This window comes from Mus musculus, chromosome 2 (assembly GCF_000001635.26).
Source record: "Mus musculus strain C57BL/6J chromosome 2, GRCm38.p6 C57BL/6J".
Lineage (NCBI taxonomy): Eukaryota > Metazoa > Chordata > Mammalia > Rodentia > Muridae > Mus > Mus musculus.
In genome coordinates this window covers 3,171,088-3,194,295 of record NC_000068.7, presented here as the reverse complement: position 1 = coordinate 3,194,295, position 23,208 = coordinate 3,171,088, and the positions used below count along the sequence as shown (strand labels likewise).

Here is a 23,208-nt window from a genome sequence, read left to right as displayed (position 1 = left end):
TCACCCCCTGACCTCTTCACAACGGACTGCAGTGTCCGGCATCCTCACGCATGAGTCCTCTCTTTCTTGGCATTCATCCTTGGTCTCTGGTTCTCTCCAGACTCTGCCTCTCATGCAGATCCCTTCTCTCTCCTTCTGCCCCTAGATGAGACAGCTCCCAAAGACAGCTATCCATCATCTCTGCAGCCTCTCTCTGCTCGTCTTAGAGATCTCTCTTTATACCCACAGTCATTTCCAGTCTAGCATCTTGCTTGAGTTCCACACTGGCATTTCCCCTGTCTTCTAGATAGCTTTACCCAGTTTCTAAGACCAGCATGCACCCTCTCTCCTCTAATGAGCCCATATTCTCTCCAGTGCCCAGTTTTGCTCCAGACCAACATCACTTTCCCTTTCTAACATCTGACAGAGTCATTCAAGTACCACGGCTGGCTATTGCTCCTTCGTCAACATTTCCTCCCTTCTGACCCCACACTACAGACCTATGAACCACCTTTTGCCTCAACAGTCTCCCAGCCAGCCCTCTGCTTCAAACTTAACCTCTATTTCAGCTATGGACACTGACTGCTCAGAGATGCCATTCTGACCATGTGATTTCCTGGCTCAGGAGACATCAGTCTCCACCACTTAGCAAATACATGATGACAGACAACATTAAAATGAAGTAGATCAAGAAAGACTCAAACTACTACTCATATCTTAAAACCTGAGAGATGTAACTCAATGCCTCAGAACTTATAAACAAACACATTGAGAAGAAGGAATTCCACCCTGTTCTTCTGGGTGAAGAAATTAAAACCCAGAGAGGTTACATAACTTGGTCAACATCAGTGTGCTTGGAAAATACAGAAAACTTTTACATCTGGCATTTCTTCCTGTTACAACATGTCCATCTCTAAATAGATGCTGTATTTATGACCAACCTGCTTCCCCCCGTGCGCCTGACTGTTTATGTGGTCTGTGTATGAGAGCCAAGGAGAAGCTTGCCATGGCACGGTGCCTATACTATGTATGTGGTCCTGCTTGTCCTATGTCTGAAACTAACTCTTGTGTCTGTATCACTCAAATGCATCTCAAAGTCTACCTCCTCTGCATAACCTTTCTCAAGCCCATCTAAAGTTTAAGGTCTGTCTGTGTGTTTCTCATGGTCTTCAATCTCATTGTGTCTTGTATTATATGTATGTGAATGTTGTACTTCTTAATCTGAGGCACAATGAGAAAAAGAGTGTGCACCGTATGTCTGCTACTCAGTAACACCTATGGAACTGAACGTGGTGAGTCACGACTGGTAACTTGCTATGTTTCAACAATGCTCTGACTTAGTTGAAACTAGATTAGAACCATTAATACTCTGGGGCGCCAGAAATTCTTTGCTGGGTGGTTGCCCTGTGGATATTAACACATTGACTAGCAGTCCTGATTTCTACCCATCAAATACCAGTGCCAGTCACCAAGATGTGACAATGGCCCCAGATACTTCTAAGTGTCCCAGTGTATGTGAAATTACTATAGTAGAGAACACCTTGTTTTATATTCTATGAGTCTTCATAACTTAAGCAACTCATATGAAGAGTGTTATATGGAGTCTTATAGTGGACACATGATATATAAACAGGAGAAAGACAAAACTTCTGTATTCCCGAAACCCAAGAGGAAAGGGAGCAAAGAGCAAAATGGCTTGGTTATCAGATGCCATACATCCTAGAATAAGAGGGAGGTGACAGAAATAAAAGATCTACTTTAATAGCACATGCGTGACTGCCCTGGAAGGAAGCTCCCTAGGTGGCCCCTGTCTGGAAGGCTGTGGAGGGGCAGAAGAGACCAGACAGCAGATAGGAAAATGCAGAGATTCAAGCCAGCCTACCGCACATGGCAAGCCTGAGGAGGTGCATGTGAGCCAGAGAGGAGGCCTGCCACGGGCGAGGTGCTCACAGTTCAAAACCTTGGTCCTGAGTTGGCCTGCAGGTGACAGATGTCCGGGGTGGCAAGAATTTAAGGATGAGCCTGTTGCACAGAGGCTCAAATGAGAGATACAAAGAAAGGCAGTGACACTGGGGAGTCAACACAGAAGCAGGGCTACAGTTGAAATCACTTTCTGAATAGAAATTATACAGGGAAGTAAGACCCCATAACAGAAGCTGAGAAGAAATGAACACAGCGGCAGCCAGAGATGGGGCTGAGAGACAGGTGCAAGGAGGAAGACACAATAGAGTGTGAAGCTTGGGGGAAGTCAGGCAGGACAGTGGTGACTGGAGAGATGTGGATCTGATGGCCCCAAGCCCTGGAACTGAGCAAGAGAATTCAGAAGAACAGCCAAGTTTAGGGGAGCTTAATGGCACCTGTGTGGCAAGGGTGATTGTTTTTCTTTCTCAAAGTTTGAGAGGGAAAGGAAACAAGATGTTTCCTGAGGGAAAAATGCAACATAAAAAGGGTTTCTCTTTGAAGGACAACATCTTGAGTCAGAAAGGCAGAGAATGCTGATTGATGGAAGAATCTGCACACAGGGAAGCAGGCTGGATAAGGGGCAACGGGATTGATCCACTGGGGACAGAGAAGCAGTGAGAGACGATGCTGGTACCATGTACAGGAGGAGGGACAAGAAGAAAAGTGAACACTTCATCCGCTGGGAACTGTACTTTCCCCTCAGAAGCCGGAGACAAGGAGACGGCTAAGGGTGTCAGCATGCGTGGTAGGAGAGGCTCCTAGTAGGTGCTTAGTGGAACAGAAAGAAATTATTCAGGGAACGAGAAACTTCTGGGGGGCTGTGAGAGTTGCAGGATGGGTCTCCAGTCTGCTCTCATTTATCTCTTACCATCTTTCAAAAAGTATGTGTTTGTAAGTATGATCATGGGCATGTGTATGCTACAGCGTGGACGCAGAGGTCAGAGGGTAAGCTTGGGGTCAGTGTGTACACGCAGAGGTCAGAGGGTAACATTGGGGATCAGTGTGTACACACAGAGGCCAGAGGGTAACCCTGGGGTCAGTGTGTATATGCAGAGGTCAGAGGGTAACATTGGGGGTCAGTGTGTACACGCAGAGGTCAGAGGGTAACCTGGGTGGTCAGTTTTTCTCTTGTTGTTTACTTACCAAAGCCTGCTGTCTGCTTCGCAAGCTTCTGGGTAGTCTGCCGTCCACCCCACAATCCCAGTGGGGTACTGTATCCCAGACTGTGTATTACTGTGCCAGTCTCTTTAGTGAGTTCTGGAGATCTGAATGCAGGCCATCAACCTTGTGTGGCAAGTACTCTATCCATGAAGCTAACTCCGCGGCCCCTTCATCTCTCCGAATCTCTTCATTTCTCAGGGTTTGCTTCTGATTTCTTCCCCAAACCTATCTCCAGAAGATCCCAACCGATCTGTTCTTTAGCCACGCACACAAAACTCTCTAGAAGAACCTACCAATGCTCTCTCATTTCATTCTTTCATCAGTCTTAATGACGAGTCAGAAAGAAATCTGCCAGCATTTTACACGTAAAACATTTTCAGACACAGCCTGTTTAGGGAAGTTCCCCTCGCAGCAGGCCAGTCACTCTGTGAGCCCACTCCTTTTCTCTCACAGTCGTAAGCCTTCTTCACAAAGCCACAGCAACACTCATGCCACAACAATTTGCCTCACTTTTAAAATGCAAGGGCTGTTGAGTGCTATGACAATTTCATTAGAGACATGGATTTATTGTGTAGCTTACCTTTGCAGACACACTCATTACTCTGCCTACCCTGATGAGAATTGGTTTTTTGGTGTATAGGGTTAGAATTTACATAATGCCATCCAGTGTATCTACAGATAAGACAAGTGGATAATATTTTCTATTTTTTTTTAGAGAAGCTCTCATTAATGTTTTTTATTCAGGTATAGTTATGTTAAACCTTCTATTGACATTTCATGCACATGTGTGGAAACAATGGCCTCCTTTCTCTTTTGTTGCTGGTATCCATCTGGCCTCGTGGCCTTTATTCTGTCCAAGCTTTTCCTTTAGAGCAGCATCATGTGACCTTTCACATAGTTGGTAGGATGAAGTTTCTAGGTGAACCATCATCAAGCTTGGGGGCCCTCCCAGGATGGGCTGGCATGTCATGGCATCTGAGCAACACACATAGGCAACCTGCTTATAGTGCTAGATAATTTATATCCACTGAAAGATGGCATAAGCAGCAAGCTGTGACCAGCGGAGGATAGAACACTGTATGCATCACCCGTAAATCTGGTATCACACTAGTTTTGGAACTGACTTAGCAAAGATGGCAGATTTCTATTTCCTCAACTACCTACGGCCTTCCTTCCCAGTAGGAAAAGCTTTGAATAAAATTAAGTGATGCATTGTTATCACTGCCCTGCCTCAACTTCGTTGAGATAAGAAACAGTATAATTAAATCTTTCAAGCTCAGGGAGTTATAAAATTGTAAGTTATAAAATTAATCAAGTAGGAAGCTGGTATGGGCAAGAAACTATGGAACGGAAGAAATGGTTCTTAGGTGGCTTCCGATTAGATGCAGGAAGCAGGGGTGGGCATATACTGATCAATTAATTATAACAAAGCTATCTGAATGTATGCCAATCCCCCCTTCTCATGTGTGTGTTAACTGTACCCTCTGCCCTAATTCACTTGAACAAAAAACAGAAAGCAATCATGAAGAAACTGTCTACATGGGACGCACAGGGAGCAGATGAATTTTGATTATTCCCTTGATTACCTAATTATTCATTGGCTCACTGGGTCCCTGTTAAGAAGCAGGCACAGGGCCTGGAAACCAAGGTGGTGATACAACAACTTAGCTGATGAGGAATGGTACATGTTACAGTTAACTGCCGTACACACCATGGTCTGTAGCTTTGTGGCACTGTTTTGGGGGGTGAGAGGTCCTTTAAGAGTTGGGTCTCCCTGTAGGAAGTGGGTTAGGACTTTAGAGTTACAGCCAGTGTGCCCTTCAGAAGGCTTGGAGCGTTTCGTTTGCAGCCTGACCTTGCTGCGAATGGAGAGGTTAAAGACAGTGTGGACTTTGAGGTGGGATGTCCCAGATGGGACAGAGCAAAACAAACAGAATTGGACTAAACACAGTCTATGTGGATGGACTCAGCAGACAGAGGCTGTATCATACCAGCCTGTGAGACAGCATCGTGAGGAGTGAGACAGCAACCAGGAAGAGAAAGGACCAGCGCTCAGCCCCAGGAAGATTAAATCAGCATCCAGTGTGTGACAGACATGGGGGAAGGAAATACTCAAGGCATGAAGTACAGCTTCTCAACTGTATCAACCCTACCCCTAGTGCAGTGATTTCAGAGCAGCATGTGGGCTGCAAGCATGTGCAGAGATCCACCCGGGTCCTGTGAGCACAGACGGGTAACGTGGGCAGGCAGGAAAGAGCAGTTCCAGGTGACTCAGATGGGGAAGGAGGTCTGAAAGGGGGTTGAAGGTCACACAGAATGCTGCACAGGGCGAAGGTGAGTGCTCACAGACAGTGCACGAGAGGGACTCTAGGGTTCTTCAGGGTCCTTCCCAGAGACACAAGACAAGAGAGCTGGCTGTCAAGGCTGACAGACAGTAAGGAGTACAAGAGGCAGTCGCAAGGAGCATGCACAACCATGACAGAATCCGGTGTGTCTACTTTCTGCACCCTACACACCAACCCCGGCCAGTGTGAAATGCACAGGACAGGGTTCAGTGAAGAGGCGATTCTCACATGGCGTGGAGGAAAAATGGGCACAAGAAACCTGCTTCTTCAGGAAACCCACAGGCTTCAACACCTATCCCAATCCCAGCTTGTGACAAGCAACAACTGGGTGACTGTCATCAGAAGCTTAGGGTCAGGGAAACTATGGTGACAATAAGGATGGAGAGGAAGCCTAGCAAGGTTCAGCCTGACCAACTACACTTTGTATTCACGCCATCTATGGAGACAGACGTTCTAGCAAATTGCACACCCCCAAGAGCTCGATGTGTATAATTTATTAGATATCCAAGGTGACATGTATAACCATCAGTTGCTTCTGAGCCTTCACCTTGGAAGTTCAACTTCCCCTTGAAACAGGGGACTGGAGGTAATCAATATCTAGAGAATATTGACACCCAGAGCCTAGAAAAGGGTAGGGTAGGAGCTTGGGGGCCCAAAGAAGCTACTAGAGTTCCCTCAAAGAGTGACCAAGAGTCAAGACAGAAAATAAAGGTGCTGAATCAAGGGGGGGCAGTTTCAGAATGGGGAGCAACTTGCTACCTCTGTTGACATGGCGATGCTTGCTACCTCTGTTGACATGCAACGCCAAGAGGATGCAGTGATGATTCATGTCTTGGCGGCTGGGCAATATGGAGGCTGCAAATGACTCGAGCTTTGGCAAAGCTAATGGAAGAGGAACTGTAGGTACGGAGGCCATGGACTCAGACCATGGAGTGTCAGGGAAGATGCAAGCCCAGCACTCTTGTGAAAAAGGAAAGACATAATAACTTTACTGTGAGGTGACAATAAAATATGCACCTTTGTTTCTCTCTGAAACTTAAGTCATAAATGCTTCAGACACCCATTTATTTTCAAATCCATCCTCTAAAATCAGTAGCTCTAAAGTAAACTCTTCACATCTCCTTGCAGCTCCACACTAACGAAGAAATCAATGAACCTGCTTCATTTTCTAATGCCACCTAGATGGGTGTGATTCAGAATGATGGGCGAGGCATGGCGTCATCATTAAAGAATAAAGTACACTGGTCTCCACATAGATGTGGGGCACCCCGTGTAGCCATTGAAAATTCCAGGATGCCGCAGTCCCTCCTAGAAAATGGCACAGTGGGTTTTATATAGATCACAGGTATATGCTATATAGCCTTTAAATCATACAGTACTTTGGAAGTGCTATGTAAATAATTGTTATATTGTCCCGTGAGGGAATGCTGTCAGTAAAGATCTATATATGGTCAGGCATAATAAAGAACTTATCTTTTATTTATGTGTATGTGTCTTGTGGGTGTGTACACCTGTGTGTGTAGGTACCCTAAAGAGGCAAGAAGAGGGTGAGGTTGAATTCCCCCAGAAAAAAAGTTCTATGCGGTTGTGAGCTGCTCAGTGTGGATGCTGGGAACTGTACTTGGTCCTCTGTACAAGCAGCCACTCTTAAGCCATACTTCCAACCCACACCTTTTTTATATGAACCCAAATCACTGAACCTTAGGATAATGAAGGCAAATGTAAGCACCACAACAAATCAACACTCAGCAGTGCCAGGAAACAGGAGGGTTCTCTAGTCCACGAAGGAAGGAAATGATCTCATTGCAGAAAGATATCTTGTGTGAGGATTATTCCCAACTTGAATCCCAAAACTGACTGGAAGAGGGCAAGTGCTCAGAACCTTTCATATTAGCACATCTTAGGAGCCAGTCATGGCTGGGGTGAGATGAGGGTTTACAATGACTGTGAAACACATTAAAAAACAGAAGGCAAGCAAGACAAGTCCCCTCCCCCTTTCTAGCTATTGTGAGTGACCATGTAGATTGAGCAACATGGACCAGGACAGTGACCCAAATAATAATCAGACTCTTTTCTTAGGAAGGAGAGGTGATGGGAGCTAAGCAGGGGGCTCCTTTCTTTCCCCATGTACATTTAGAGGATGGTTCTAGAAGAAGTAATGTTACAGCCAACTTAAAGCAGAAATGCAGACTTCTCACAGGGGCAACAAACGTTGCGTTCCAGCTGGGGATAAATTCACTGTTGCCACAGCCAATAAAAAGAATTTTGCTCATCAAATGTTAGCATTTGGCCAAAGAATCAGCGCTGCTTCTCTTTTTAAAACTGAGACGCACCTTGGAATCCTGAGACTATTTGGACGACATCTTCATAGACCATCAGCGTAGCGGAGCGTTCAGGAAGCAGGCCAAGGCTCAGTGAGGAAAACACTGCAGGGACAAAGTGGATGACGTAAGGGAACTGTGACACTTCAACCCGGAAGCCCACTCTGTCTGGGAACACTGCAAGCTTCCTACTTTCTGATTTCAAACCAATCACCAATATTGATTTTTCCAAAAGATTAGCGAAATGGCAGTACTGGAATCCTTATAATAACTACTGTCTTGCCATAATCAACTTGAAAAAAGTTGATTTTGGGGGGGAGGGGGGTCAGGTGCAAATGTGTGGAGGTCAGAGGTCAACTTTGAGTGTTGTCCTTCACGACTGTCCACCTTGTTTGGGGGGAGACAGTGTCTCTTACCGGGACTGATCAGATTAGACTGGTTGGCTTACAAGCCCCAGGGATCTGCCTGTCTTGACATCTTCTGGGTAAGGGTTAAAATGTGCACCTCCATTCCTGTTTTTTTATGTGAGTGCCAGGGAACAAATTCAGGTCTTGTTTGCATGACTGAATTATCTCCTGGATTCCATTTCCCTTGAAGATAATTTTAGTGACGTAACAAGGTCCTGTGACACTGGAGTATGTTAAAAGTTATTATGTGTATACTATATGAGTATACATACATACATACATACACACATACATACATACATACACACACACACATACATACGTATATAATGTTAGGTTTAAGCATTAAGAGACTCAAAAATATGTGTTTAGGTTCACGTATACAGTATGCTCCAAGACGGTTTCCCCAAACTCGGAGTAATAACTTCACACAAATTATATTACTTTAAGACTATAACCCAAATATCTGGACTTTTAACACAGATCCTTGAAGTCTCCAAGTTTCCTGGCAGATGTATGTGCTTTAGGCTGTGACCTGGGCTTGAATACTATGCCCCCAGCTGGTGGCGCTGCTCTGAAGGGTTGTGGCACTTTTAGGAGGAAGTGTATCCCTGGGGCAACCCTTGGGCATTTCCTGCCTGTCCTTTGCATCCTGACTGTGGACAGAATGCGCTTTGCAGCCTCACACTGCTGCAGCTGAGACTCTTCACCATAGTAGACAGTATTTCTTTTTAAATGTGAGTCGCAATGAGTTCTTCTTTTCTGCAGTTGTCAGGCATTCTGTTACATGAAATTTGAGGGAAACAAAACAAAACAAAACAAATAATTCCACCGTAGACTAAGATTTGCAGGCTCTCCCTGACAGGGCGCATGTCACTCTAGAAACACTGACTTGGGTAATTTATCCAAGTATTGAAACAACCCTAAGAAGTGGGTGTTCACTCTTCAGTAATGAAATGGGCTTATAGATGAGGAAGCGATTGTCCAGATATCCCTCAGGTGATAGATGCCGGGGGCTAGGATCTGCATTCTGGTGCCTTCCGTCAACCACTATGCTACATGGATGGAAACTCACAGGACCTTGGACTTCATCACCAAGGTAAGAGAAGCGCCAAGTCAAGCCAAAAAAGTAATGAGAAGTTATTTCTTCTTTGTTCTTTTGAGACCCAGTTTCCCCCTTGGCCTGGGCCTCACTGGTTAGGTAGGGCTGGCTGGCCAGTGGGCTCCAGGGATCTCCCAGTCTCGACAGCGCCTTCTGAACTGGGATTGCTAGCATCCTATTTCGCTCAGCTTTTTAACATGGGTATGGGGTAGTAATAAGGTGAGATCATGGCCAGCCTGGGTCACTTAGTGAGCAACTACCATCTCAGTAAGCTCTTTACTGCCTGAGCTTTCTCCCCAGCCATTTAATTGATTAATTAGCTAGCTAATTGATTTTTGAGTCAGCACCTCACTATGTAGCTGAGGTTGACCTGGAATTCCCAGTGCAGCTCACATGCTGGGATTATGGATATACACTATGACATCAGGAAGTAACACTAATGTCTATGAAATATCAAGACCTAGAAAGATGAAATGTTAACAGTCTGAGTGATTTGGCAGTGCAGGCTCTCCACAGGCCCTCGGAGGTGATGCCTGCCTCTCCTTCACCCCCTCCACCCAGGCAGTGCACTTAGATGTAGCTATATCCCAAGACCATTGCCAGCTTTGTTCTGAATAGAGCACGTAAATGCGGTCTGTGGTCTGTGCCTTCAGGATTACTCATTACACAGGACCACAGCCCACAGGGAACAGCTAGAGAACAGGCAGAAGGTGGCCAGTGCCATGGCAAACATAAGAATGCATTTTAGTGCTGCAGAAGATGATCTGACAATTCCTCTGATATTCAATACAGATATTCAACCAGTGGCCCAACAAGTTCTCTGCCCTATGTGAGCCCAAAAGCACCGAGACATGTTCATGCAAAAACTCGTTCATGTATGTTTACACATGTACGTCCATAGAGGAATTAACTCAAATCAGTGTTTGTTAACTGAGAAACAGATCGAGTTTGGCATTATGAATATATTATGAGTATATTATAGACATACAGATGAGCCATGGAGAAGTGACATGTTCTAAGGAAGGAGGGCCTATTAGTCACTTACCTCCTTGAGTGACAATATGTGAGCAAAGCGGCGTAGGTAGGGAAGAGTTTATTTGGGTTCACGGAGCTGCCAGTGTTCCTGCACAGGGTGCTCTCCCTGTTAATTCGGCTCAGGATCCAAGCCCATGGAATGGTGCCAGCTGGAGCTGAGGTTGGTCTTCCCAACTAACTTAATCTAGACAATCCCTCGCAGCATGGCCAGAGGCTCTTTCCCTAGACAATTCTAGATCCCACTAAGCTGATAACCAAATTAATTATCACAGCCTTGAAAACATGCTGAGGATGGCAGGCATAGAAGCCACACACTGTCTAACTCTATTTATATGCGCTCTTTAGAACAGGCGAAGCCAGAGACCAAAGGCAGTTTACAAGTTGCTAGGCGCTGGAAAGATGGGAAATAGGGAGTCAGAACTAATGGACAGAGTTAATAGAGGGTGCTGGAATATGCTGGAAACAGATGATGGAGATATTACAGAGGTACAAAGCCATGAAGGATGCACATTTAGAGTTTCACACTCTACCAACTGAACTAGCCAGGTATTTTGAAGCGTGCATTTTTGAAATGGTGTGTTTTGGTGTGTGTAGGGGTGTGTGTGTGTATGTGCGTGTGTGCATGTGTGTGCGTGCAAGTGTGTGTGTGTGTGTGTGTAGATGCATATGTGTTTATGTGCACATGGAGGTCAGAGGCCAGCATCAGTGTCTTCCTATATTACTTTCCACCTTATTATTATTATTTTTTTAAAGACAGGGTTTCTCTGTATAGCCCTGGCAGTCCTGGAACTCACTTTATAGACCAGGCTGGCCTCGAACTCAGAAATCCGCCTGCCTCTGCCTCCCGAGTGCTGGGATTAAAGGCATGCGCCACCACACCCGGCTTTCCACCTTATTTTTTTGAGACATGTTTCTCGCTGACCCTGAAGTCCACTGGTTGACAAGACTACCTGGAAAACATGGTGAGAAATTCTCCCATCTCTGCCTCCACAGCATGAGGACTATGTACTTGGTTATGGAGATCAGAAGTCAGATCCTCACGCTTGCTCAGAAAATGTTTTACAGACTGAGTCATACAATGGTATGTTTTATGGTACATGAAGATCATCTGCTACTTGGGAAATTGAGGCAGGATTGAAAATTTAAGGTCTATTTAGATGGCACAGCTACTTTAAAGCCGGTATTTCACCACTCAATAAGACCCCACCCCAACCCCATGAAGGAAAATTTTGGATACAGTTTGGATTTAGCTCAATGATATAACGCTTGCTTAGCATGCCTGAGGCCTTGGGTTCCATCCTCAGCACTGCCAAACCAAAACAGCCAAAACCAAAACCATCCCAAAACAAAAGAAAAAACAAAAAAGTAAATCACAATTAGTGGGACATCAAAGTTGGATGAACAGTTCAGACAAAGTTAGAGGAGTGAAGACCAGAATAAAAGAAGAAACAGCCACAGCAAAGGCTGCTGGGAGCTCGCCTTGCCTCCCTGGGTACAATCTCTATGGACATTTCACAGGTTATATTAACCATTAGATGTAACTTTTTCTACCTAATGACATAAAGCAGGCCTCTTGGCTAGACAGAAAGGCCAGGACTTCTGTGGACGGTGTCACTTACAGAAAGCAGCTGGCCTACAAGGGTAGGCTGTACCAGAATGCCTGCTTTGCCCCTGCCTCTCCATGCCATGCTCCCTCTCAGAGCTCTCCAGAACCAGGAAGCATCCTGACTGGCCCCAAGACTCTCTGCTGCCTGGAGTGGGGTTTGTGAGCTCTGAGACCACCTGTGTCTTTATCTAGAACTAGGCGTGGCTTGTAACTCACTAAGATGGCACAATTGTCTTACATAATTGAATGCTTAGTCACCAGGGAGTGGAACGCTCTGATAGGATTAGAAGGATTAGAAGGTGGGACATTGTTGGAGTAGGTGTGGCCTTGTTGGAGAAGATGTGTCCCTGGGGATGGGCTCTGAGGTTTCCAAAGCCCATGCCAGACTTTTATATCTCCTTCCCTCTCTCCCTCAGTCTCCCCCTCATCTTCCCCGACTCCCTCACCCCATGCCTGCAGGTCAGGATGCAGTGTTCTTGGCTACTGCTCCAGTTCCTGCCATGATGATAATGAACTAACCCTCTGAAACTGCAAGCAAACCTCCAATTAAATGTTTTGTTTTATAGGAGTTGCCTTGCTCATGGGGTCGCTCCACAGCAACAGAATAGGGACTAAGACACTAGGGGACCATGGCAATGTGCTTTGAAAACTCATCTCGCATGGAACATTTTGGCCTTTCCATCTATAGAGAAGTTGCCCTGACAAACTGTTTCTCAAATCTTACTTTTTAGAGGGATGCAAGTGATGTAGTCTCTGTAATGGGTCTGCCATGCGAGGCAAGGGATGCAGGGAGCAGGAGCACCAGGCTATGGACCCAAATTTATAGATTGCTTCAGGGATGGGAGGTGACCAAGAGGCCCACAGTTTCCAGTACATGGTATTTTTATCCACTCTGGAGAGGGTGTTAACTGATGACTCTTTACACTAAGGACATATTCAGGATCTCCATTCTCCCACCAACCCCCCAGCACTAAGGATGGAACCCCCATCCATCTACATGCTAGCAAACATTCTGTCATTGAATTATAACTTGTCTCCCCCCTCTTTAAAAAAAACAAAACAAATTAGAGAGCAAGGAACATCTTGTTTTGCTCAGGATATTGGGCGACTTCTGGAGTAAAATCATCCCACTTGGGGTTTTCAAGATACAACACAAGTTTTTACATGAAGGGGGTAAAGAGATAACACAGAGAGGGTGAAAGTGCCAGTCAGACTCCTTCAGGGAACTCATGATAGGAAAGGGAGAAGTCACCAAGGGAGGAGGCTCTGTGTGTCACTTTTAACTCCTGGAGGCCACTCAAGGATTTTAGGCAGCACATTATGTAATTGGGCACATGTATTTAATTCAGAAACTCTGTGGTAACTTCACACATGCACACAGCGTATTTTGGTCATTTTCAGGTCATTATCCTTTCAATCCCCACTGTTGCTGACCACCTTCTTCTTCCCTCCAGCCAGTTCCCACCCATCTGTCATACATTTCGCTGTTTTATGAGCCACTGAGTCTAGTCAGGGTGGTCTGATAGAGCCCACCGGGTATGGGTTATTTAGAGGCACATGCTCAACTTACCAGTGGCTACACCACTGTGGGGAAAGACACTTTCTCCCCCAGCAATGATTAACTTAACAGCTCCTCAGGGCCTCAAGAGCTGCTCTTCTGCGCATGAAGGAATGCTAATGGCTCTAGGGTGCAGGGATTGCAGGGCACATGCATTTTAAGATGCAGTACTAGCAATGTGGTGGGTGTTTTTGAGGAGGCCAATTAACCTGGTCAGAGAGCAGTGCAGTAGTCCTGGACCACCGTTTCTTTGCCAGAGCAATGGGAAGACCTGCCATTGACAGAGATGGAGGAGAATCCTCCTTAGTAAACAGAACGGCTCACGTGGAGGAGTTCGTGGATCTCTGACTTGTTTGCTGAGATCCGTTTCTTTAGTCTGCAAGCCTCCCAGGGAAGAAGAGAAAACCTAACACAGCTTCTAGGAGTTATTGCTAAGGATGAGGAAAGGAATTCACTCCAAGCTCTCTCAAGAACATCTATGCGAACTAAAACCCGGAACACGCAGTGAAGAAAGTATCTCGTCCGCGGTCTCTCATCTATTTCAGAACTCCCAGTTCTTTTTGCCTTTTTTTTTCTCAGTTGTTTGGAATACCAGAAGTGTGAGACCCAACTTCTAAAAATACACACTAAAGCAACAGTTTACTTGGTTTCTCAGTGGAGGCCAGGTTTCATTCTGGTCACACTTGTTTTACGTGCTAGTTAGGAGCGCCTCTGCCTTTATTATACTGAAAAGGTCAGCAAATAACCAAAGGCTCGGGAAGGTCTTTTGAAATGATTCAGGCCAATTAATTCCATTTCAGAAGCTAGAAACACAGGCTCTGACAACCCCTCTGGGCCCACTCGGGTGGGGCAGCTAGCGGAAGGCCATTCTCGGTTCCAGGTGTTTTCACGGTGTATCTAAAACGCTTCCAATTAAACTGTCTTGTTCCCATTATCAGACTCATTCAAGAAAAGGACATTATGGAAACAATGTCCTTTCTTCAAATCCTATAATGGAGTCAAAATGAAAGCCATTAGATGGCTGATTCTCACCATGCACAGGTCCTGTGTTTACAAATAGACACATTTGGTAAATTGTTCCTCTCACCCCCCCATATCGACAGTCTCCGTGTGTTTGTGCCTGTATACAGCTTGGAGGCTGATGGGGCAACAGGTTGTCTGCCTGTCTCAGCTCTCCCTTGGTGAATGTCTTCTCTTTGTCTCTTTGTAACAGGCTTCTCACATGTGTGCTTTCTGCGGTGATCTCACTATTTTAAGTGGCCCCCATGTACAGTGAGGAGAGGCTAGAGTGTGCGCTGTGGGAGAATAAATGATAAATGCTGCTCAGATACAGGTTATGGTGCTGAGCACTTAAGCCCAGTGTTTGCAGGTCAACTGAGTTTATCCGACAGTGTCTTTAAACAAGCCCACACAGAACAGAGGCAGATATTTGAATCAGTTGCTGAAAATGTTGTGACTAGAGCGTCCAGCTCAGTGTTTGCCAGGCCTGAGACTGAAGCCTGTGTAAACTGCAACATGACCCTACCTTGTACAGCTGCTACTCAGATGCAGCCAGACAGTCTCTGCACGCCTCACCCCCAGGACATCCAATGGTACACTGGGGAGGTCAGACATCTCCTTTAGCTGGAATCTAGGGAAAGGGCTTTCCATCTTTTTGCTGGCCTTCCATGGGTTCTAGCTTGTGATGGTGTTACTGTCAACTTGACAGGATTTAGAATCCCCAAAGAGACAAACGTCTGGATAGTCTGTGAAGGATTGCCTACACTAGGTTAACTGCAGTGGGAGACCCACCCTGAATATAGGCAGGGAGATTTCCAGGGCTGCATAGGAAACAGAAGGCTCCTTTTCTGCCTCCAGAGCATGGATGGTCACCGCATGCTCTTGCTGCATGCCCTCCCACCACGAGAGACTTTCTCTTACAACATATGTGTCCCTCCTTACGCTGCTGAGCAGACATCTGCTGCAGCAATGAGGAAAGCTCCTGGCACAGGCACGGGGCCACTGCCCTTTACTTTCTGGAGAGTTCTGGGCAGTTATGACTTGTAGGAAGTAGAGAGGATGCTGTGCCCTAGAGCTCACACTGCTGCTGGTCAACACGCACACGGCACAGCATTGGGAACGTGGGCACAGAACTGAGCACCTGTGACCTCTGTGTGTGTACAAGGTGGGGCTCCAGCCACCTTCACACACTCGTCCCACCATGCCTCCACATAATGGCACACAAGAAGGTGACTCACAGAATTGGCATATAGATGTCCCTGCCTGACTCCTACCTCGAAAAATGCATCAGTGTCTGATCTCATCATGGGCCACCGACCCACAGGAGGTCTGTCTTTGGGAAGGGCGAACCACTTACCCGGTAATCGGATGGGCTTCCACGGGGCAGAGTTTGGCACGTAGGCCTGTTTTGTGGCAGTGACAATCAGCTGATTTCCAAGCTTGTATGGGAACTTGATGAAAGCAACCCCATCTGTGCCAGATGTGCCAGAGGCAACAGACACCTGGCTGGCGAAGATCTCAATGAGCGCATCTGCGATGGGCTGGTGGGTGCTGGCGTCACTAATGTGCACCTTCAAGGTCACCTCTGGAAACAGAAAATGCACATTAACCCTGACAGTAGGCCAAAGATGGGACATGTTAAGTACGTCTAGGACTACATTCTTTTACAAGGAATTCTGACCCCGTGTTTTTCTTCCTCTTCCTCCTCATCCTCTTCATCTTCTTCCTCCTCCCCCTTCTTCTTTTAATTCTTTCTTTATTTTATGCATATCAGTACACTGTCACTCTCTTCTGACATACCAGAAGAGGGCATCAGATCTCATGATAGATGGTTGTGAGCCACCATGTGGTTGCTGGGAATTGAACTCAGGACTTCTGGAAGAGCAATCAGTACTCTTAACTGCTGAGCCATCTCAATGGATGGGAGTCCCCTGGTCATTTTCTTAATTATTAAAACTTAGGAAAATAAAAATAACAAACAAAACTTTTTTTAACCCTAAAATTAAAAAAAAAAAACTTTAAGAAATAAAAACTTCCTATTTTTTCCCCACAAGCTGCTTCGTCCTTTATTTTTTTCCTGCTCATGTGACAGATAACTGAGAGGCAGCACAACACTAGGAAACAGGTTAGATATTCATTCATCCTTCCTGCTTGCTGGCCACCAGCTCCCACGGCCTCGGGCTGCTACAGTTGCTGGGAGACTCACGATGGGCTCTGCAACTGTCCCAGCAAAACTGATATAAGCATGCCAGTACTGCTGTTTGGTCATCACAAATGTGTTAAAGGCTGGGGAGATGGCTCGGCAGGTACAGGTATAGCGTCTTCTGTGTGAGCAGGAGGTTTTGAGGTTAGATCTCAGCACGGACATAAAAATGCAAGCATAGCAATGCATGCTCATAATATCAGTGTTGTGGAGATGGAGACATGAGGATTCCCAAGCTTGCTGACAAGCCAGACTAGTCAAACTGGTGAACTCTAGGTTTGGTGAGACACTGTCTCAAAAGAAAAGGTAGACAATGATAGAGGAAGACTTCTACCTCGAGGCCCTCAGAAACATATACATATGTGCATGCCCATGTTTCCGACATTTGCACACACACACACACACACACACACACACACTTTTGTTTTTAAAGGGAGGCCCTAAAGAATGTGGCAAAAGGAGGTTGGAAGCATAAAGAGGTCAGATATGTGTACAGAGGGACAGCACCAAGTCAATAATACTAGCAAAAGCAGATAATCAAGGTTGAAAATACACAGGTCTACACTGCTGACAAATTAAAATGAAATGAATGATTTCCCTTTATTCAGGCATGAGATGCTTACTGAGCTCTGACTCTGCCCCTAGGGCTGCAACTGTCACAGCACGCATGGGTGGTAAAGAAGACAGGCAAGTACCAAGCAAATGCAACAGCTGCAGAGAGCCAGGGAGGTCTCAGAAGCAAGACAAGGAGGCACTTCCAGGAGAAGCCATAGTGGGTTATGCAAGATGCAAAGGGTCCGAGAGGATGCTGGGCAAGCAGGGGTCAGATTACTCTGCGAGCTTCATGTAAGAGCTATTGGAAGTCACAGAGGAGTCAGGCAGTTTGTGGATATCAAACTTGTGCTATAGAAACCTCTAGGTCTGGGTGACACATGTTCTGAGCCTGAGGCAAGTATTCAGAATGAGCATCTGGCTCAGGCAATCTAACAATCTAGGGAGGAGATGACGATGGAGCAGGCTCCAGCCTCAGTAGGCATTAACTGACGGGGGCAACTCCAGAGCTAGACACTATTTCAAAAGAGGTGCCCACTCCTGTAAATGCTTTATGCTCAGGAAAGGAGTGAACCTGGCACACCCACCCACCCACCACTTGCTTCATGTGTTAAGCTGCCTTCAATCTGAAAAGCTGGTGGTAACTGGGAACGTTGAGGGAGGTAGGAACCAGGAGATCATACAAGTGACCATAGAGGCTCAGACACAGACCGTGCAGAGCTAGGCTCTCTGGATTAGACCCACATGGTAGAAGGAGAGAATTAACCTTTTTTATTTTTTTTAAATTAACCTTTATTTTTATTTTATATGTATAGGTATTGTGCTTGCCTGCATGTATGTCTGTATACCACATACATGCAATGCCTATGGAGACCAGAAGAGGGCAGTGGTCCGCTAGGACTGGAATGACAGAATGTTCGAGAGCTGGGAATAGGATCTGGGTCCTCTCAAAGATGCAAAACACATGAAACTGAAGAACGAAGACCAAAGTGTGGACACTTTGCCCCTTCTTAGAATTGGAAACAATCATCCATGGAAGGAGTTACAGAGACAAAGTTTGGAGCTGAGACAAAAGGATGGACCATCTAGAGACTGCCATATCCAGGGATCCATCCCATAATTAGCCTCCAAACGATGGCACCATTGCATACACTAGCAAGCATTTGCTGAAAGTACCATGATATAGCTGTCTCTTGTGAGACTAGGCCGGGGCCTAGCAAACACATAAGTGGATGCTCACAGTCAGCTATTGGATGGATCACAGGGCCCCCAATGGAGGAGCTAGAGAAAGTACCCAAGGAGCTAAAGAGATCTGCAATCCTGTAGGTGCAACAACATTATGAACTAACCACTACCCTGGAGCTCTTGACTCTAGCTGCATATGTATCAAAAGATGGCCTAGTCGGCCATCACTGGAAAGGGAGGCCCATTGGACATGCAAACTTTATATGCCCCAGTACAGGGGAACGCCAGGGACAAAAAGTGGGAATGGGTGGGTAGGGAGTGGGGGGGGGAGGGTATGAGGGACTTTTGGGATAGCATTGGAAATGTAATTGAGGAAAATACGTAATAAAAAAATATTAAAAAAAAAAAAAAGAGCAACCACTAGTAACGTCTGAACAATGTCTCCAGCCCCCAAAACAATTCTTGAAAGTGTTTTGTTGTTGTTGTTCTGTTTTGTTTTAAACTTTTACATGAATGCTGGAGCATGCACATCCTATCCTAAACAAATAAATTTAAAAATAATAAAAAGGATCAAGGCCACAGCATGAAAATTAGGGATGGGATATGCCATACACAGTCAATCCCCCAGTCTTGTCTTTCTGCAGGCGGTGTAGCACACATGTATAACACAGAGAGTTTCTTACTTAAGTTGGTCTTCCTTGCCACCCAAGTAATATGCTAAACTATAACACAAATCAACTCAGTTTTCAGTAATATTCACATTATAAAAAAACCCCTGGAAGTGGGCGAGTGGGAAGGGTGTCGCCAGGCAACCTTTGATGATTCATGCAATTTTATGGTAATGTAACATTTACTAACAATTGGGATTAAAGCTTCTGATCTCTCTGCACTGTATGATAAGATGTGGTTTGTGAGCAAACAGAGCAAGAGGACATTCCCTCTCGCCAGCCTCTTAGACTCCACCATGTCCATGCCTTCTAATACGGGCCACTTTGTTTATGTTCTGTGATACATTTTGGAAGACATCACTTAGCACTGACTTAGCATGACATGTTAAGATTCATAACAGTAGCAAATTACAGTTATGAAGTAGCAATAAAGTAATTTCATGGTTGGGGTCACCCCACCATGAGAAACTGTTTTCAAGGTGGAGAAGCACTACCCTACACGCTGATGGGGATACAGGTTTTGTAGAGTAATACGCTGCATTAGACTATCCAGTCAGCAAAAGTCATCCTACTGTTGACATCTGGAAGGGGCATTTGACTGTGTGAGGCTCTGTTTATCAACACGACTCCCTCTTTAACTCTGAAAGGAAGAGTCTACAATTGGCCCTGGGTAAGGAGCATTATTAAACGTTGTCTTCCAGCCATGACATGACTGTCACAGACACGAAAACGCAGCAGCCATGGTTATCGGCACAAGAAATAAAATAAAGCAAGCAAACAGAAGACATCAGAGTGGGAGGAGTCTTCTGGGCAAGCAGCAGTCAGTAAGAGTGGGAGAGGGGCAAGAAAGAGGGAACCAGGGGTGGATATCATCACGGTAGGCTGTCTTTAAGTATGCAATTGTTAAAAGATGAATAATACATGAATAAAAATAGAATTGCTCTCAAGAAGCCGTATCCTGCTTCTTTGCTGTTCAGTGGGAGCTCAGAGTACCCTTTGAAGCAGGGACATCTGATTTCTAATCTGAACTTGGGACACCGTTCTGTTTGTTCCTTATTGTTTGTATCTATTGCTGGGTTCTGTTGAGTTTGATTCCAAAACACACATCTCCCAGATAGCCTCCACTGTGTATCCTGTCAACGCTGCCCTACTTCAACCCCTCACCATCCATCATGCAGACCGCAAGCTGCATAGCCTAGTAACAAAACTGGCCTTCAGCCCTGGGTCTTGAAATTCCAGAAATCAGAGGGCCCAGGAAGCCAGGACAACATTTGTTGAGGTGGGGATGCTGGGAAAGAGACTTCCATCTGTGGTTGGGCCAGAACCACTGTTGGGATGGACATGGCTTCCTGGTTATTGGTTATGGGGTTCAGCTGGAAGTACTTTCCGGGAGAAATGACAAGCAGGGTTGTGAGAGGAAGGCAAGAAATGAGCAGCGTGGGTAAGCTTGCACCTTCCCAGGCTCCCTGGTCACCAAGACAGAGAGGGGATAGCCCAGGCTCTGCTGGGTTCATATAGACAGAAAGGGGATAGCCCAGGCTCTGCTGGGTTCATACAGACAGAGAGGGCATAGCCCAGGCTCTGCTGGGTTCATACAGACAGAGAGGGCATAGCCCAGGCTCTGCTGGGTTCATACAGATAGAGGGGACAGCCCAGACTCTGCTGGGTTGACATACTGACACACTGTACTTGATCTGGAGGATAGATGCAGGTTCTTCCATTGGCCAAAAGACTACAGGGGAGTTGTCCAGTTTGGAACTGTGGAGGGACATTCTTGCCATATGGCTAGGAACCTGCTCTGGTGTTGAGCCTGCCTTCTCAGATGTTCTGTGATACACAAAAGTTTTATGTGGGTCTCTCTTCTATTCTCATGAAGACTGCTAGAGGGAGTAGTGCTGTTTGCTCTCCCGGATGCTGGACCATCCAGGACCGACCGACTGAACAGTGACCAGGAGAATCTCTCTCAACGACATCCCTTGGCCTTCCCCCACCCCAGGCCTTCCTCCTACCCCAGGCCTTCCCCCACCCCAGGCCTTCCTCCTACCCCAGGCCTTCCCCCACCCCAGGCCTTCCTCCTACCCCAGGCCTTCCCCCTACCCCAGGCCTTCCCCCTACCCCAAGCCTTCCCTTATGATCTCTACTCTGTCTACTCAGACTGAGGGAACCCAAGAGGTAGTTGCTCAGGCCTCTTCCTGCCTCATACACTCATACAGTGAATTATTTCTAGTCAGGAATTTAGCCAGCCAGCACCTCTAACTCAGTCTCAGGTTTTGCCAGTCCCAGAGTCTGGAAGTGGGAGGCAGTGTATGTTGAGGAATTTTCCCTGCCTTCATTCACAGCGCCTCTGCTCTTGGCAGACATGAACAGTTTGGCTCTGTGGGCACGGACTAGTCCATTTTAAGCAGTACAGGGAGCATCTGCCTTGTGGGCAGGAAACTAAACATTATCTTTCAGAAGTCCAGCATTATCTTTTGGACATTTCCTCTCTCACTGTCACAGATTTAGAACTAAGTGCAACAAGGCTGTTTCAAATTGTTGGCAAGGGAGGAGGCGGCTCCAAGCAGTAAGTTAAAAGCTGACATAATTGCAGGGACAAGAGGACGGAATTATGGTATGTAATCCCCACACAGGCAGGGATTCCCGAAACTGGGATTTGATAAAATTGCCTGAAGACACAAAAAAAGGCAGAAAACATGCTTGCTTTCTTCCCAGCCCCCTTCAGCTTCAAATAATGTCTGTTTTATTTTTACATAAATGATGGAATACATTTATTTTATAATATATCATCCAAGCATCAAATTAAGCATTTTCTATCACTCCTTTAAAACCATTCACTGGTGCAGAACCGTCCAGAACACTGAAGGTTTTCACTGGACCAAAGCTGGGAGAAATTTTCGCTTGCCTTTTTAACCCCCCACCCTTCTGCACTCTCAACACTGAGTCTAACAAGCTCTAGGAAGTTGTGGGACCTGACTTGGAGAGGTGGTGACTTGTGTGGAGCTGGTGGCTGCCTGTTAGAGCTTTGGCTTCCCTTCCGAATTTCTCCAAACTGGCTTTCTTTTGGGGTTGGGTTTTAACTTTTCCTTTCCTAAAATATTTTTGAGCTGAATTTCCACAGTAGTCCATCCTAGCAGGAAATCTGACATCTCTCTGGCTTGGTTCTCAGAGCCTTGTAGAAAGAAAGCCACTTCTCCCTTGCAGGCCTGCTCTCTGATGTCATGTTGTCTGGCGCTCTGGGAAGTGCCCCGCAGCAGGCAGAGCAGCTGAGCAGGAAGTCACCACTCTGAGCACCCAACACTATGATATGCTATATTTAACCCCAATCTAGCAGATTCACCATGGGCTTCACAGCTCTTAACTGAAATGGTAAAAGATCATTTAGTCACTTAAAACATTGTCTAAAACGAGAGTTTTACCAGACCCTTGCTCTTCTTTTATCTAAGATATGTGTGCTTCTGTTACTTGGGTCTCAGCACAGCAGTGTGTGGTTTGAATCTCTGTCACTAGATAGCCAGGAAAAGCAGGCTGGAGAAGGCCTTCTAAGTGCAGGACAGCTTTCTACCAGGCTGTCTTATCTCTTTCACAAACACAAAAGGCTTACTTGACTTAATGATCTGATAAAATTAAGATGTACTTTGTCACTTGTATTCCCATAATTTATTTATCTTTCATATGGGGTACATGCATCTTCTATTATTTACTTTTATTTCTTAAATAGATCATTTAAAGTTTTCAAATCTGAGAGAATGAAGTCCAGTAAAAATTACACATATATTTTATAGACCTATTATATACTTTATACTAGATTATGTGTTAGAGTATTAATTAATTAGTATAATTAGTGTACACCTGTAACAATAACTATATGAGATCAAGACAAGTTTGAGCTACATAAAAATTCCTTGCCTCAAAAAGAGATTATTGTGTCATATATAAACCGAAGAAGGATAGTAACATTTCACATAGCTTAATGATTATCTGCTATAACTTGTATGCTCTTGGATTCCCTTCCCAGCCTTATTATGGCACTTGGCAATTCTTGTGTCTGATTCTAAAAGGAATACTCACCTTGGTGAGTGCAGAGGTCAGACCCCTGTACTGGCCCCCCACAGAGTATGGACAGTG

At 45.7% G+C, this 23,208-nt stretch overlaps 1 protein-coding gene across 7 annotated transcripts in view; it reads right to left on the bottom strand.

The window, feature by feature from the left end:
* Fam171a1 (family with sequence similarity 171, member A1) overlaps positions 1–23,208 on the bottom strand; it is a 113,583-nt gene that overhangs the window by 33,511 nt on the left and 56,864 nt on the right. For 5 of the 7 annotated variants that reach the window (NM_001310434.1, XM_006497479.3, NM_001081161.2 and 2 more), the window contains exons 2-3: positions 15,833–16,060; positions 7,781–7,873 (exon numbers count right to left, since the gene is read on the bottom strand). In NM_001310434.1, coding sequence (NP_001297363.1) covers positions 7,781–7,823 — 43 coding nt within the window. In that variant the 5' untranslated portion in view covers positions 7,824–7,873; positions 15,833–16,060. The remainder of the gene's footprint in view (positions 1–7,780; positions 7,874–15,832; positions 16,061–23,208) is intronic. The other 2 variants (XM_006497478.3, XM_030251634.1) reach the window with 1 other exon arrangement.